We start from the raw sequence: 16,938 nt of genomic DNA on the forward strand, positions 1-16,938 counted from the left end.
CTAATGAAGCATCAGCAATGTGCCTCACCCCATTAAGATTCTCTTTGCTCTTGATGTCAACTTAACACGCCGCTTTGTTTCTTCATTGATTGCCTTATCATTCAATCATGGGTTGCTACTAATAGATTGGCTCAAGAACTCCTATGTGGCTTGTCATTCAAGCTATTAATAGACTAGCTCTCTCAACTAATTATTTGCTTACTGATTATGTCAAGTAGGTGCCACCTCCATACACCAAAATCAAGCATGACATGACCTTCATGAATTATATGGGCTTAGTTTGATTGGAGTGCACTGCCCACACTTGTTGGATATTCTAGAGAAAGACCGGCTTAGTTTGATTGGAGTTGGACTGCCCACGCTTGTTGGATATTCTAGAGAAAGATCGGCTATCTATCTTTACGGTGCTATGAACAAGAGGCCATAAGGTGAAGATTTGAACCATTCAGCTAAAGTTTTACAAAAAGTTCATGATGCTATATCACATGGTGTACTAGGAGTCACCTGTAAAATGGTAAGGGTGCAGCATAGTTTGCAAAGGCGTTCGCTTTTGACAATTGTTGGTCGGCACAGTTGGCAACCGACAAGACTACACACTAGGTTGCTTGGGCAGTGGTGGTTGAGAACTCAGTTAATCATGTGAAAAAACACAAGGGGCTTCCAAACAAACTGGCAAGAGTGTCATCGCATATTAGTGAGGGTGAAATAGTTAACATGTCAAAGTATGTAGGTGGTTCATCCAAGGCACCTGAGCACACATTTGTCCTCGGCATTTTAAGTTGGCACAAGCTATGTTGTCCAGTGTGCAAATCAAAATGAAGGAAGTAGCATATGAAATATCAAATATCTCCATGGATTTGGAGCAAGCATGAGTGTATTTGAAGGTTTCTTCAAAGACTGATACCTTTTTGCAACACCTAAGGGATGCACGATAAGAATGGCCTACACTTGAAGCAAGCGGTGATGTGCCTAAGGAGAGGCGTGTAAAGTTGCACCGCTGTCATAGATGCAAATACGCACATTTTAAGTGTTCTTGGTGTTGCGGAGGATGGCACATCAAACCAGGATGTAGTTGTATTATATACTTTACCTCAAATTCTCAACATGTTAATTGATTATGTGCTTAATTGGAAATGCAAGAAAAGCTGCAACACAAATCCATGCTTACGGAAGGCTTTAGAGAGCACACGGCTTTTATTAACCATGGCCTGTCTAAACTGCAAAACAGGGTAAAGCCCCTCAATTGTTGCCAACACCTCATAGACCTAGGGGATCAGAAAAGGAAGACATAACCATTGAGGGTTCTTGTATAGCATGTGGCTTAGGGTTAGAAGATGAGATGGTTATGGGTGTTTGTATGCTACCATGTAATCATCCATTCTACTTTGCCATATTGTGCCTTCGTAAAGGATTGTTGCTTAGCAACAAACTGCTGGCAGATCCCTCATGCTGTAAAGACTATGTTTGCTGGATTACAAACCCATGTCCAAGAACCTGACCAACCAGGTATGTCCCAAAGAATTCTGCGCGAACAGCTGGTTCTCAAGTCATTGGGCTAACATTTGTATTATTAGATGTTTGTTACCCATAGCTATTGATAGCTACTAATAGTTTTAATATGCTTGTGGTGCTAATAGCTACCAATAAATGTGCTTTAATAGCTATGTAATATCTGTTAATGGTTGTGATGATAGATGTTAATGACTATGGTAATAGTTTTTAGTAGTTGTGGTAAGTCATAATTCTACTAATAGTTGCTAATAGCTGAGGTAATATTTGCTAATAGCTGTGCATAGGCTTTTAATATGCATGTTGTGCTAATAGCTACCAACACATGTGCTAATAGTTGTGTAATTGAGGTTATTAGTTTTTAATATGCTTATGCTAATAGCTGCCAACAGATGTGCTCATAGTTGTGGGTATGCATGTTGTGCTAATAGGATTTTAATATGCAGGTTATGCTAATAGCTACCCCTAGGTGTGATAATAGTTGTGTAATAGTAATATATGTTACTGGCTATGGTGATAGATGTTAATAGCTGTGGTAATAGTTATTAGTAGCTATGGTAAATCCTAATTCTATTAATAGTTGCTAGCTGAAGTAATAGTTCCTAATAGCTATGCATGGGCTTTTAATATGCGTGTTGTGCTAATAGCTACGAACATATATGCTAATGGTTGTGTAATAGATATTAATAGTTTTAAATATGCTTGTGCTAATAGATGTGGTAACTCTAAACCCTAATTGTCTTTAAGTCCTAAACTCTAAACTTGTGCTAATAGCTGTTAATAGCTATGTTAATAGCTTAACTGTGCTAATAGATTTTAATAGCTACGCTTATAGCTTTTAATAGCTATTGTTAAGTCTTAAATTCTAAACATGTGTTAATAGTTGTTAATAGCTGTGCTAATAGCAAGAGCTAATAAGCCTGCTAATAACTATTGTTAAGTGTTAATAATTGTTGTTAAGTGCCAATAGCTTTTCTAATAGCTGTTATTAATAGTTATGCTAATAGTTGTTGTGTTAATAATTATAGTAATAAATATGGCACTTGTGTTTAAAGTTGCATATTAATAGTTGATAACAGTTACTAAATGTTGTCTACTATTTTTTTAGCACCTTCACCAAGGAGAGTATCACTTGAAAGTGGCCCAACTAGGTCTATTTGCAGCCCACTCAAGAGCACACTTGGATGTTGCCGTTGAAGGCTCTACCATGGTTCAAAATGTTGCCGAAAATGTTGGTCTTGAAAGCACAGCTAACGAATAGTAGTACCTAACAGTTTTTTTGTTTGGCAGAGCCAATAGCTGTGTGATGCCTACATGTTGATGGATGTGTTAGTTGTTAATACTTTTAGATTTTTTGATAGTTGTTGAATGTTTCCTATTGTTTTGGTAGTATCTTCACCTAAGAGGTCACTTGATATTGGTACAGACCTACAGATACCAAGTAATGTGGATAAAGCATGTGGAGACACCTTGCAGGACTTCTTGAAGAAGGCAAAGTGACAGAAAGGCAGTGAAGGAAAGCAAATGCCAAGGAGGGTCACATGTGCATCTCAAGGTGCATGTGATCCTAAGCATGTTAGCCATGCTATTCATCATTTCAAAGTATGCTTATGAAAACATTAAATGATGCATTGGTTTGTTGCCATTTTGATTGTTCAATTTGTGTAGTGTAAAATATTGTGCTTGGTGTCAAGTTTCTTGCCTAAAATGCCATCCTGTCTATGTGCATGAATTTTTGTCGAGATGAAACATGTGAGGACACCTCGCAAGAAAGCTTGACGCAGGCAAAGAAAAAGAAACCAAGTCATGAGAAAGCATCATCCAAGAGGCTCAAGAAAGCTCATGCGAATGCACATAATCCAGCTGTGGAAGTATCTAAGGAAACACCTGTGTTGTGTGGAAAGTATGAAGAATACTATTGCTGAAAGCGATAAAGACCATTGCTGGTGTTGACACTACTGCTCCCGAGCATAATGATCCTAAAAGCCATGATGATGATAATGGTGATTTATTATCCCAAAATATATTTATTTAACTATGTTTCGGCCAAGAGCCAATGAAACATTGAATAATGTATTGGTATTTTGACATTTGATGATTCTGAGTGCAACCATTGCGTTTTTCAATTTGTGCATACATCACGTTTTGTGCTTGAATCTGTACTTGCCTATGTAATATTTTGTTCTTAGTGTCAAGTTTCTTGCCTGATATGCGATGTTGTGTGTGCAATCATCCATAGAGAAATGAGCATGGATTTAGTATGCTTTTAATCCAAAAAGCACAAGATGAGGCCCAAGCTATGTAGCCCATGTCACCCATATCATGATAGGCTAAATCAGCGGAAGGAGCTCAAGATGAGGCCAAGCTATGTAGCCCATGTCACCCATATCACCCATATCATGATAGGCTAAATCAGCGGGAAGGAGCTCAGGGACATGTACTATAAAAAGTTGAGACATGTATTCCAGTAAAGCTATTGTGCATGGGCTTTTCCGAATGATCCAACATGGATGCTTGAAGAACCTTAGGAGAATTCGTCCACCCCAGTCAATGTTGAGGAGAATCCTTGTGCTCTAATTCTTGACCTTAATGGTCTTCTCACTCCTCATAAGGTGGATCTACAAGAAGAGTTGTTCTTACCATCTTGGCATATTGGATATCAGCAGATTCTGGTGCTAAAGCCAAGGAGCCCTTCTGCTGTCCAATTTTTGTTGTGGGCCTACAAGAACTTTAGAGTCTTCATATAGAGCTCCTGCATAGAAAAAGAACTTTGTGGAGTGATCTCATAGTTGCTTTCCAGGTCTGTGTGATGTGATTACAAGCTTTATTGGGTAAGGTTCTTGTGATGTATTGCAAGGTTGTCATTTGCATGGCAAGAAACCTGTGTTTTTCAAGCATCTTGATGATTTTTGGGACAGAAACAATCAATTTGATGACGACACATTGCTTATCAATGATATCCTTTACAATTGCTTGTATAATGTGCTTGGCACCTTCTATATTATACCAAATTTTGGCTCCACGAGTGATTCATGGTGTGAACCATTTCTTACAAGCTCGTCCCATGGTTATGGAAGTACCTAAAAGCATTGGATAGAAGATCTTTTGTTGGGAGAGGTGATGTCTTTGGTGAATGTAGCAATGTAGAAGATTTGCAGGGTTATCACACTTATTGGAGAACATGTCAAGATAAAGTTGAACTATTGTGGGGGTGTTGTGGTAGGCTGTGTAGCTCCCAAGACCGAGGATGACATATGCGGATGGCACACAATGACACTTGCGGGGATGCTCAAGAGAAGAGAAAGAGGCAACCAAGGTGGTATGGGATACACCTTTCTACAAACAGCCAAGGATCTCTCTCGCAAAGAAATTAGGGCTTCTATGGGGATGTGTTTTGCTATAGATTGTATTGTGGTGTAACATTTTGATGTAATTTAATATATTCTCATCTCCTTTATAATGGATATGTAGAGAGTGTACTGTCATGCACATGTGCAATGATATATAATGCAAAGCTTTATTTATGTTAGTAGCTGTATAGATGTGTTATGACTTGTTCAAAATTGTTAAGAACTGCTAATCACTGTTAATAGTTGTGTATAGGTGGATTGATAAGTACTCTTGATTGAAAATATTTGTTCACCAATTGATTTGACACTTTTGAATGCTAGACTCAAGCCAAAATGTAAAATATACTTAATAACCAAAGATGAGTTTACAAATCCCATGGCATGCTATTGTATATAGATTCAAAGACCTCAGGTGAGATAATATAAAATTCCCTCACACCTTGAACATGTGTCATAGGAATTTTAATATATCTAACAAGATGAGAGTATATGTAGACCATATGATTTCTACTCAACAACTTGTACAACAAGATTCATCTAGCTTGTTATAAAAGAGTCCCTTCAAAATGTAGAACCCTGCTTCAATTTCATTACCCGAACTGCCCTCCTCATCTACTCTCAGTTACTCCTTTATACTTGTGCACTTGATCAAGTAGGAGTCCACGCCTTCTTCATTTCCCTCCTCAGCATTGAAAGCAAAGTTATCTCCTACTTGGAGTGCTTCACTTAGTGCTTCATAATCCCCTTCATATGTAGGTGCATCAAATTCTTCATCATTGTTTCCATCGTCAGTTGGAGTTATCTTATGGTGGCTCCATCTTGTCACATGTGTTTTGTGATTGCATCTTATCCATTGATCATGCATGAATGCACTCCAGTAACAAGACAGTTGTCTAAATGAAAGTGCGGATCCATCAATAAGCTAGCAGACAACTATTAGGTGGTAGAGATTCATTAGATAACATCCATAAGCTATTAGGAGGCTGTCTCTACTATTTTTCTGGTAGCTAATAGCTGTCTACAACTATTAGCAATGACCAGTTTAGTAGTCAGATATAAGATAGATAGCTATTAGATATAATTCTATTAGGTATCTATCAAATAGCTAATAAACAACTATAAGGTTGCTTTTACACAGTTATTAGACAACAATTAAATTGCTATTATAATGTTGTTTAATAGTCAGCTATCAATGAGCTAGCAGACAAATATTGGGTGGCTATTAAACATTCATCAGACAACTATGAGTAAGCTATTAGGAGGCTGTGTCTACTAGCTTTTAGGTACCTAATCACTGTGTACAGCTATTAGCAATGACCAACTAGTAGTCAGATATAACATGGATAGCTATTAGATATAATTCTATTAGGTAGCTATCAATAGCTACTATTAGTTAGCTATCAATAGCTATTAGGTAGCTATCAAACAGCTTTTAAATTAGAAGATAAACAGTTATTCAATATCATTCTATGAGACATAGAGTTATTAGTAAGCTCTACGTCTCATAGAATGATATCTAATAATTGTTTATCTTCTAGATATATAGAGCTATTAGCTATTAGAGGCACATCTATTAGTTAGTTACACAACATCTAATAAATAGGTACTAGCTATATACAGGTATTGGATAGCTATCGGCTATAAATTAAGTGCAAAACTATTATTGAACTAAGGTTTCCATTAGATTCATATCTACTAGATAGCTACTAGTTAAAATAGCTAGTTCTTTATTAGATATCTAAAAGATATATAGCTATTAGACAACTATTACGTATATGTTATGTGAGCATCTATTAATCAGGTCTTAGTTACTGGCACACTCTAATTGTTAAGTAGCTACTGTATATCTATTAACTAGCATAGCTAGTTACCTATTAGATAGGCTTTAGATATATACAAGTATGAGAAAGCTATTAGGTAAATATTAGATGCGCATTTTTTAAACAACTATTATGTATACAATTATTAGGCATATATCTATATTTGGGTGCCATTACTATTTAGCTAGTGAGAAATTTTCCAACTTTCACTCACGAGTATCATACAATAGGCATACATGTGATACATCTAGTAGATGAATTGGGTGCTTGATGTATTTCTTTCAACCAGTTCTTTTTTGACATATGTCCTTTTTGTTAGGGGACACACGAGTCTCAATTGTCCAAAGAGTGACCACCCACTCCTTTACCTCATCAAGTATACGGCTTCTTGGTTGTTTCCTATGACATGTGGAAAAAGACAACATGGAGTTGTCATTCTCAAGTTCTAGTTAAGAATTTGCCACACATAAAAGTTCCTTCTATCAATGGATAGTAGCTTAGAGACATCAGTGAGTTTGAGGCCAGCTAACTCCTTTGATTCTTTTGAGTTTAAGAGCATCATCATTTGGCAGACCTTTTCGGGAATAATTCATCCCCAGACCATGGCTTCTTCAAGCTTTGGAGAGTGTTACAAATATTTGCTCTATGAGTGTTGTTTGAACATCGTTCTAGTGCCTTAGAGCTGTATCTTGTAAATCTTTTAATGATGAATGAAGGATTAGCTAATTGAAGATGTCTTTCTTAGTGGCCATGTCCATTCCATTTGTTCGCTGATGAAAATACCGCACAATCTCTTTGAAAATTTTTGCTCTTCTTTTGCCATCAATGGTCTCTACATGGTCCCAATTTCTTGCACTACAATAGAATGAGGGTCTAGCAACAACAAAAATAGCAGCTTTTTGATAACTAGAAGGGTAGGTAGATGTTAGGCCATTTTCATTGCTAGAAACACTGCTATTTTTGCTGCAACATGGGTTCACTGCTCAGCAACAAAATATCGCTGCTCACAGTAGTGATATTTCACTGCAATTTTCTATTGAGAGCAGCAAAAGCTCTATACAAAAAAAAAGAGCTAGGGTAGATTGAGGAGTTTGCATAGGACTCCCCAATCTACCTCAGCTCTTTGTTTTTATTAAAATAAAGTCATAGTTTTAGATTTGTAACACAAACATAAATATAAGAAACACATACATTGTGGAGAATGTAATTGAGCTCAAAAAGTTATTATATTTCAGAAAGTGTTAGGCCTTTGGCCAATGTGGTACAGGGAACTCCAAATTAAGCACATCGATAATGTATTGCTAGGAAAGTTCATCTTGTGCTTTCCACTTTTTGAAGAAGTTCATGAACTCCAAGTTTACACGTACATGCATATGGTTCATGACTTGCTTTCCTCGTGCATCGATCACAAGGGCACCATCTGTTGAGATTCAAGCTAGATGTCAGCTTGTGCCAGTTGCACTATGTGCTGGCACGTTAGGTAGTAACATGTGTGAGACATAAATGACCACGTCTAGCTGGTCATATTGTGTGGACAGTATCTAGGGTTAGCTGTGTGTGGACACAACACATGTAGTGTGTTGTAGCTTATGGATTATGGCTTTATGTATTGTGTGAGATGGGACATGGCTTCCCTCTATGGTGAGGGTTTTGTTGACTAATACATTAGGGTTTGCTCTTGTGTGTGTGTGTCTCCTCTCCTTCTACTTGTTTTTCATCATGGTATTAGAGCCTGGTGCTCTCTATTAGGGTTTATGAGTGAGTGAGAGAAGAGGGAGAAGAAGCTGTGAAGAAAAGCTGTGGAGCTTGCCATTGGACCTGTGAAGCTTGGAGCACACTGATTTTCACCAAATCTGAGATCTTGGCCTACTAGGTAAGGAACACTAAACATCCTTGAGCGGATTGTAGGTGCAGTAACACTAAACATCCTTGAGCGGATTGACGTGCCTAGCCAGACCCTCACCCCCTTTCGAGGGTCCAACACAAACAACATCAGATTTGAGTTGCCCAAAGCAAAGAAAAACATTTCTGTTTTGCAAGCTCTCCATTGAAGCTTGATAATAGTGGTGAATGTATGAGGAAAATGGTTGCAAATCTGGCAAAGATTCATGTATCTGGAAAATTAGAATGTGTTGGCAACTCATGTGCAAGCCCTAGAGTGAATTTATGCATTGGAGTGATTGGAAAAATACTGTTTTGAACCCCTCACAAAACAGGAATAGAGGTTTAATTTTGATGCAGGTCTCTTGCAGAAATCAACCAATTGGTGGCTTGGTGCATGCCTAGGAGTGTTGGGAAACCTCATGTAGCTTCAATGGTCACAACCAACTCTCCAAATCCCTCCAATAGCAGGCGACGCAGCCTAAAGGCCAAAAATAGGGCAGAATTCGCTAGTCCAGAAATATCAAATCCCCTTCTCTGTTTTGAGAAAAACTAGTAAAAACCTGTAGGAAAAGTGCTCTAATTTCTTCAATTCTTGTCCAAATTGAGGGACTAGGCATTCATTAGCTTAGCAATGATGTCTACTAACTCCATGTAAAAGGAATCAGACCAATTGTAAAAGTTGAGAGAGTAATTAGCCAATTAATAACCCTCTATTTTACTAATCACTGTTTGTAACCTTTTTAATCAGCTCATAATTAGATCCAAAATGAATAATTGCTCCAACAAACCACATATCCACTTTGGAGAGGATTAGGCCAAAAAAATTTGAATTATTAAAAAATTCAATGTAAATGGCTCAGGGTAGGAGTAGAGTAACAATGCATAAACCCCCTTAAGCTTTTACAAAGGGGGAGGGTTATATTTATAGGAAAAAAAGAGCCTCTAACCATGAAAACTGATTCTAGAATTTTTCAGATCAGTTTGGTCAATTGTTGACCATTTTTGGGTCAGTTTAGCTTACTTTTTGGATCTAGTTTTGAAATAGGAGAGAGGAGAGATAAAAATATCTCATTTTATTGATTAAGAATTGGGGGTAATGAGATGAGAAAAAGGCGCCTACTTCATGAGGGGAGATCCCCACACTGAGGTGTCAAAATTCAGTTTTTTAAATTGTTTTCTTTGGTCCTTAGTCCACTCTTCATTTTATGTGAGCATTTACTCATTTTTGGGGGGGTTTTCTTTTATTCTTCAATTTATCTCCTCCCTACATTTGGATTATCTTATTGGTCCATAGGAATCTTAATTGGACCATAATCCAGAACTATTAAATTTGATTTTATGCATAAATAGATGTATAAAAGGATTTTTTTTAAATAAAAGTGTTCTTCCCACTGAAGTTGATTTTTATGCATAAATAGTTGCGTAACGAACTCTTATATCAAAATTAGAATTCTCTTAAATTCTATGTTTAAATTCTATCAGTAATTGATAAATGAATAATTAAATACTCTAAGAGAGAAATTTCTATCATTTTATATTCACACGGATTGTAAAAAGAAAATTCAGGAAATCTATCGAGATCGAAATATTCAAATAAATGATTAATTTATTCCTCATTGGAATTCGTAACTAATTTAGAAATCAGTTAAGTGAATATTCAAAAATTTAAGGAATTTAGTAAAATAGTACCCATGCGTATGTCATGGAAGATATGTATGATGGACGAAATGATTATTGTAATCTATTTACTGGATCTCATTGCTGACCAGTTGGTCTCAACAGAGAGTCCAGAGTGATACTACTTTTTGAGAAACAAGGGACTGGATGGAATTTTTGAGTTATGACATCTGTAACCAATAACTATTTGTCAATGGATTATTTTATATGTTAAAGTTTTAAAGAGAGTGTGTTCGTATCTGTATTCGAAAGCAAAAGTTAAGAAAGGCATTCAATTATGGGTGGGTGAGTAATTGTCTGGTTCTACTGATTCCAATGGTTGGGTGGTGGCTATAACCCATGGGCCGAGGCTGGAATCAGTGGAGTTTTAATAATTAAATTGAAATAATAGGAATACGCTTAGAATTCGAGTAGTTAAATAAAAACCTAAAGAATTTCTCCTTGCTCTCTTTCTTGTCTATGGTGTGTGTGTGTGTGTGAGAGAGAGAGAGAGAGAGAGATTTGAGAAGAGAGAGACATTCTTGGTGCATGTTCCTTTCATGCTTATATTCTTAAGTGTGAGAGTAGAGAGGAGTGAATATCCTTGTATGGAGAGAATGACAACAACCCCATGGTGACAACTTGAGGAGGAGGCAATAGAGTGGTGCTAGCTACCACTAGAAAAGCTTACAATCTACCAAGATACAAGCTTGGACATCGGCAAGTTCCCCATGACAAATTAAGGTGAGAAGTGTCCTTTGCACTAGGAGAGGGATGGTGTAGTAATAAATTAAGATGATGTAACCTATACTCTCACCTATGTAAAAAATCACCTGCATACGCACAAAGTATGCTACTATTGCTCGTATTTAGAAAGGTTTCCCAATCTAAACCTCTCTAGGAGAATAAACCTGTCTAGGAGAATTCTGAGAAACATGGGAATATTAAACTCCATGAATTTACTCCTTATAACGTGTACATGCCTTGGTTTTTCTTCCATATGCTTCTGGAGATTTTCTAATTCTTTAGCTAGCCCAACAGCTTCCTTGGCATTAGCCTCCATGGTTTATTGCATGTTTTTTTTGCACAGCTCCTGATTGCTTCTTTTTAGCATTCAAAGTTCTTGTAGCTTCTAGGTTGTTATTATCTTGCTCCTTTCTAGGTTCAAAGTTCTTGTAGCTTTTGGGATGTTATCATCTCTACCTTGCCCTCTTCCTCTGCCTTGCTGCCTTTCTTTCCTTTTCTCTTTCCACATGTTGCTCGTGACTTTGCACCGTGTAGCTCCTCCACTTTGTCACATCACTGTCTTAAACACTTAGCTAATCCACTTTTTTAAACACTTTTTAACGTTTTACTTTGAGGTTATCATACTCTTGCTTCAGGTCTTTACATTTAGCTTGCCACACAACATTCTCATTTCTTGTGATTTCTAGTTGCCACTCTATGACTCAAATATGATCTCGCATCTGTGATGGAGTCATAGTATCTCTTTGCCTTTGTCTACCTCTAGCTGAACTACAGATTTTCCCATGGCAATTTCTCTCATGTCTTTCTCCTTTTCTGCCTCAAGGATTTTCTATAGATTTTTATACTTGTGCTTTTTCATCGCTTTCATTGTTTGGCTTTTCACTTGCGGATTGTTGATCCTTTGTTTGCTTGCCATTGGATCCTTGTTGGTTCTATTACTGACTTTCAGAATTCAGTTGATCCATTGGGCTCTTCGGATTCTTTGTCATGTCTATCTTTATCTTGTGGTGGCATGAGAAACGACTTGTATGTGTGGGAGGAGGTACGAACATGAATCCCTTGATTAGATGTATGTTCTCCTCCCTACATGCTCCTCTATATCTTTGTGATCTCTTATTCCCACACTTGTATCATCTCCATGAGAATTTGTACTACATCGATATCTTTATCTTCATCTTCTGCCTTCTTGTATGTGTGGGAGGAGGTACGACTTGTATGTGTGGGAGGAGGTACGAACATGAATCCCTTGATTAGATGTATGTTCTCCTCCCTACATGCTCCTCTATATCTTTGTGATCTCTTATTCCCACACTTGTATCATCTCCATGAGAATTTGTACTACATCGATATCTTTATCTTCATCTTCTGCCTTCTTTATCTGTAGTTTATCCTTGGTGGTGATAACAATTCTCTTTTATATGCTTTTGTTGTTCTTACTCCACATTTTGAATATTTTTTAATGGCATGCTCAACTACTTTTGTTGCTCTGTTTGGATATGCCACCATTTTGGCAATACTGAGATTTTAGTAAAGCTCACTATTTGTATCGTTTAGTTGATCTAGCCTCTTACTCATTCTCCTTCTTGATATGCATACTTCTCTTTTCTCCAGCTCTTTTACTCTATGTTGTTACAAATCTAAAAATTCTTTCTATTTCTATTGCTGCCTTGCAGTCTTAGCCTTCTGTTTTTTCTTCTTTTTTCATGAGTACCTTCTCCTCCTCCAAGTTTTGGACTCCACCTAATCTTTCTACACTTCTCCTCCTCCAAGTTTTGGACTCCAGCTAATCTTTCTACACTTCCCAATTGTTCCATGATGGTGTTTGTGACTATCTGTGAGTGTAGCACACAACCTAAGATGCCTCTCTAGGGTTGTTCAAGAGTTGATGCACCCTTTGTTAAAGTGCTAAATTGAGATGCCTCTCTAGGGTTGTTGAAGAGTTGATGGAACCTTTGTTAGAGTGCTAAATTGGTAGTTGGATTTATCAAGGCACTAGTTGTGTCTGAGCTTCTCATGCTACATTTCCATGCATCTTGGAGCATGCTACACTTGTGCAAGTAGGGGGTGGATTCACCACTTGCTCCTCTTTATCTTACTACTATCTAGCCACTCTATACTGTCATTGTTCTCCTGCAGCAAGCTTGCACCAACACTAATGTCCTTCATATCACTGCCATCCACCAAGAGGGCAGAAGGGAGCAAAGGCCCTACAAAAGAAACCGACAAGGGCAATTCTATTTGTTGCAGTGCCTCGCAAGCATCCTTCTCAAGCTGCTCATAAGAGTTGATGAGAATTGCATCACAGCTCTCCAGTATGTCAAACTGCTCTCTCAAAAGCTTGAAGCTCATTTGAGAGATGTCGTCTACATGGAGTAATGTGGGGAAGTCCGCAGGGTGGAGAGGGGGCACACCGGGTATGTAAGACACCAGATCATTGCACCCTGTGACATAGAAAGCAAAAAGAAAAAGAAAAAGAAAAAAAAGAGAGGAAATTGTTGAGTATTGATATAAAAAAAAGAGTGTTCTTATTCGCTATCCAAGGTTAGCTATTTAACAATTTTATTGCTTACCGGGAGGAGTCTCTTTGTAAGGGAAGAAACCATTGGAGACGAGCTTGGGCGTGTGGTAAAAGATGGAGAAGAGTGCAGCAGACTGAGGCCAGAGAAGAACACTTGGAATGTGGAGCTCCATTGCAACACGCTGAGCCCAAGTGCAGAGGAACCCATGCACGATGCAAGTGACTGGTGGGTTCTTCTTATTCAAGCGTTCCACGAGATCCCTGAGGGGGTCTTTCATGTAACAAAGGCCTCGTGGAACTCTACAATCCTTGGGTTAATGTCGCTGTAATCAAAATCAGGGGGTAACCCATTGTCTAGCCACACGAAGCGAAGGTTTTCTTCTTGAGATTGATCTGAAGAAGATTTTGAACGGCGGCTCTCTTGGATGCGCTTGTGGTTGTGCTCGTTGTTGACAAAGGTGACGACGAAGTTGTGCTTGATGAGAGCCTTGGCAAGCTGCAGCATGGGATTGATCTGGCCCTGGATAGGGTATGGTATCATCAGCGCATGAAGCTTTCTGCTATTATGATCATCACTGCTGTTGTCGTTCGTGGTAGGAGAAGAAAGAGGGGTGGCTAGCTGCAGGCTTTCGGCCATGGCTTCAGCTTGAGAGGGCAAGTATTCGGTTGGCATGGCCAAGCGATAATGCTCGGGACGTACTATGAGAGAGAGAAAGTGCCTGCTCTGCTCAAGCAGCTCTTCTTCGCTTTGCAAATGTGCGGAGGGAGAAATTGTGTGTGGGAGAGAGAAGGTATGTGTGGAGGCTGCACAATCTAGTGAAGACGATGACAAATATTTATTGCGACCACCGCCTTCGGCCTACGTAACGGGAATTTTCAAAGTTCTTCGTCTACGGCTCTTTTTTTGGGGGGGGGGGGGGGAGGAAGTAGATATATACTTATAATATTGACTTTGAAAGTTGTTTACAAACCAGTTCCAAGGGGCCCACGTTATTTACATTGCAATTCAACAGATTACATGCTATCACATCATTGCTTCACTAGTGCATCCTTGTTTACTGGGGTCACTAATTTATTATTGGGTTATCCAAGTGTGATTAATTTGGTTATGAGTGAATCCAACCAATTGTGACATGTGTGACTCTCAGGACTATGTGACAACACCTCCAGGAGGGATCAAGGGCTGGTATTTCTCCGACTGTTAGATTAGGAGTAAGAATCTAAAGATTCTCAAGGGATATAAAATGGAGGCGTGAGATTCTCAAGGTATTAAAAACGTATTAAAAACGGGTCAGTGGATTAAAAACGTATTAAACGGCCCGACCGACGTTACTGATATTTTTTTTTCAAAATTCCTATGCCGATTATCCTTGCAATCCGGTTTCAATCTCACGCCGAATGAGCTGCTTCGCCTTGCTCCTCCCAAACAAACCAACTGCTGAGCGCTACCTAGTTCACTCTTGCAGACCAGCTTATCATGGGTGCTACCTACTTCCAGCTGCTCCGCCTTGCAATCTCCTCAGGTCCTATTGGATGCATACTAGCCCCAGCCTGGTGAGTTCGAATTGGTCTATCTAGTCTGCTTTGCTAGTCATCAATTAAATGATGCAGAGGTGAACTACACCACCATAGAGAGAGAAAGATTGGCCATGGTTTACGTTGTCAAGAAGTATTGACATTACCTATTGGCAAAAAAAAATCGTATTCTTTGTGGACCATCAAGCCTTATTGTACTTAGTGAATAAGCCTTGCAACATGGGAAGAATCACACAATGGTTGCTATTATTGTTGGAATTTGATTTTATAGTGATGGTGGTAAGAAAAGGAACACAACATGTGTTAGTCGATCATATGTCAAGACCTCCAAATGGGGAACCAACAACTGGTGTTGCGAGCAGATGATCTCCCTGATGCTTGTTTGTTAAAACTAGACATGTTACTCGAATGGAGCGAGGAGATATCGGATTATCTAGCTCATGATTTTTCACAGGAAATACCTTTGAACAAAGATAAAATGCGACAGCTTATCAAGCTTGCTACACCTTATCAACTGATTGCGGGAGAACTATATAAGCTAGGTAAAGATAGTGTGCTAAGAAGATGTGTGAGAGAAGCTCATTCAGGGATAGCAGGCAGGCATTTGTTAGAGAGATCACGTCTCACAAGGTACTTCAAGAGCAGGATTATGGTGGCCTATGTTATTTGGAGACGCCATAGAATTCGTCAAAAGGTGTAAAGAATGTCAGGGTTTCGTTATACCCTCAACAAAACTTTAAGGACAAGATGCCTCTCACCCCTATTATTGTAAGATAACCCTTCAAAAAATGGGGAGTAGATTTTATTGGACCTATAAGTCCTACGGCACATCCATCACACAAGCTCGATATGTGATCGAGGCCATGGACTATTTCACAAAATGGGCAAAAGCTAGAGCCTGGAAGCGAGCTGATGCAGGAACAATAGCAAAGATCTTATACGAGAAAATTATCTCGAGGTTCGACTGCCCATTAGAATTATTTAGTGATCGCGGCTCACATTTTGTTGATGAGATGATTGATCATTTACTTGCTGGATTCTTAGTGGTCCATCGAAAATCATTACCTTATTACCCAGAGGAGGCTAATGGTCAAGAAGAGAGTACAAATAAAATTTTGTATACTATCTTGACAAAAACCTTGGAAGCAAGTCGAACGGACTGGGAACATAAGCTGACAGCAGCCCTATAGGCATATCGAACATCTTATATTGTAGAGCGACAGGATACACTCCTTTCTGTCTAGCTTATGGTATTGAGGCAGTAATGCCTATGGAATACCTAGTTTCGAGCCTAAGGATTGCAATGCAAGAACATCTGACAGAGAACGCATTAGCTCTGAAAGGCTAATTGACTTAGAGAAGCTTGATGAGACCAGGCTAATAGCATCTCATGGACTCATGGTCGAAAATCTTATATTGTAGTGACACGATACACTCCTTTCTGTCTAGCTTATGGTATTGAGGCAGTAATGCCTATGGAATACCTAGTTTTTGAGCCTAAGGATTACAATGCAAGAACGTCTGATAGAGAATGCATTAGCCCCGAAAGGCTAATTGACTTAGAGAAGCTTGATGAGACTAGGCTAATAGCATCACATGGACGGATGGTCAAAAAACTATGAAAGAAGCATTGGTTTGACAAAAAATTGAAACAAAAAGAACTAGAAACGGGGTACCTTGTCCTCATGTATGGTGTAAGAAGCACTAGGAAAAAGAAACTCAAATACAGAGGCCTAGGACCCTTCCGAGTGTCTACTAAGATTACACCTCAAGGGTCGTTTAGAATTGAGACGATTGATGGCATACAGACGGCATACAGATGGAGGGTTACATCAATGGAATCAAACTCAAAAAGTATTTTGGACCATTGACCCAAGAGATGCTCTTGCAAGAACATCTCTTAAAACAACAAAATAGC

The 16,938-nt window shown here is 38.6% G+C and overlaps 1 protein-coding gene and 1 pseudogene across 1 annotated transcript; both read right to left on the bottom strand.

Annotated features, from left to right (window-relative positions):
- Positions 1 to 6,885: 6,885 nt before the first annotated feature.
- LOC147618363 (uncharacterized) lies at positions 6,886 to 7,437 on the bottom strand (annotated as a pseudogene).
- A 5,599-nt stretch (positions 7,438 to 13,036) lies between these two features.
- On the bottom strand, positions 13,037 to 13,762 carry LOC147618364 (phloretin 4'-O-glucosyltransferase-like). Its single transcript, XM_086775236.1, has 2 exons — positions 13,537 to 13,762; positions 13,037 to 13,407 (listed from the first exon to the last, which is right to left on the bottom strand). Exons 1-2 carry the CDS (start codon positions 13,760 to 13,762, stop codon positions 13,037 to 13,039), a joined length of 597 nt encoding a protein of 198 aa, XP_086631362.1.
- Positions 13,763 to 16,938: the final 3,176 nt, after the last annotated feature.

The sequence above is a fragment of the Cibotium barometz genome, chromosome 35 (genome assembly GCF_041138505.1).
Source record: "Cibotium barometz isolate CiBa-2024 chromosome 35, ASM4113850v1, whole genome shotgun sequence".
Lineage (NCBI taxonomy): Eukaryota > Viridiplantae > Streptophyta > Polypodiopsida > Cyatheales > Cibotiaceae > Cibotium > Cibotium barometz.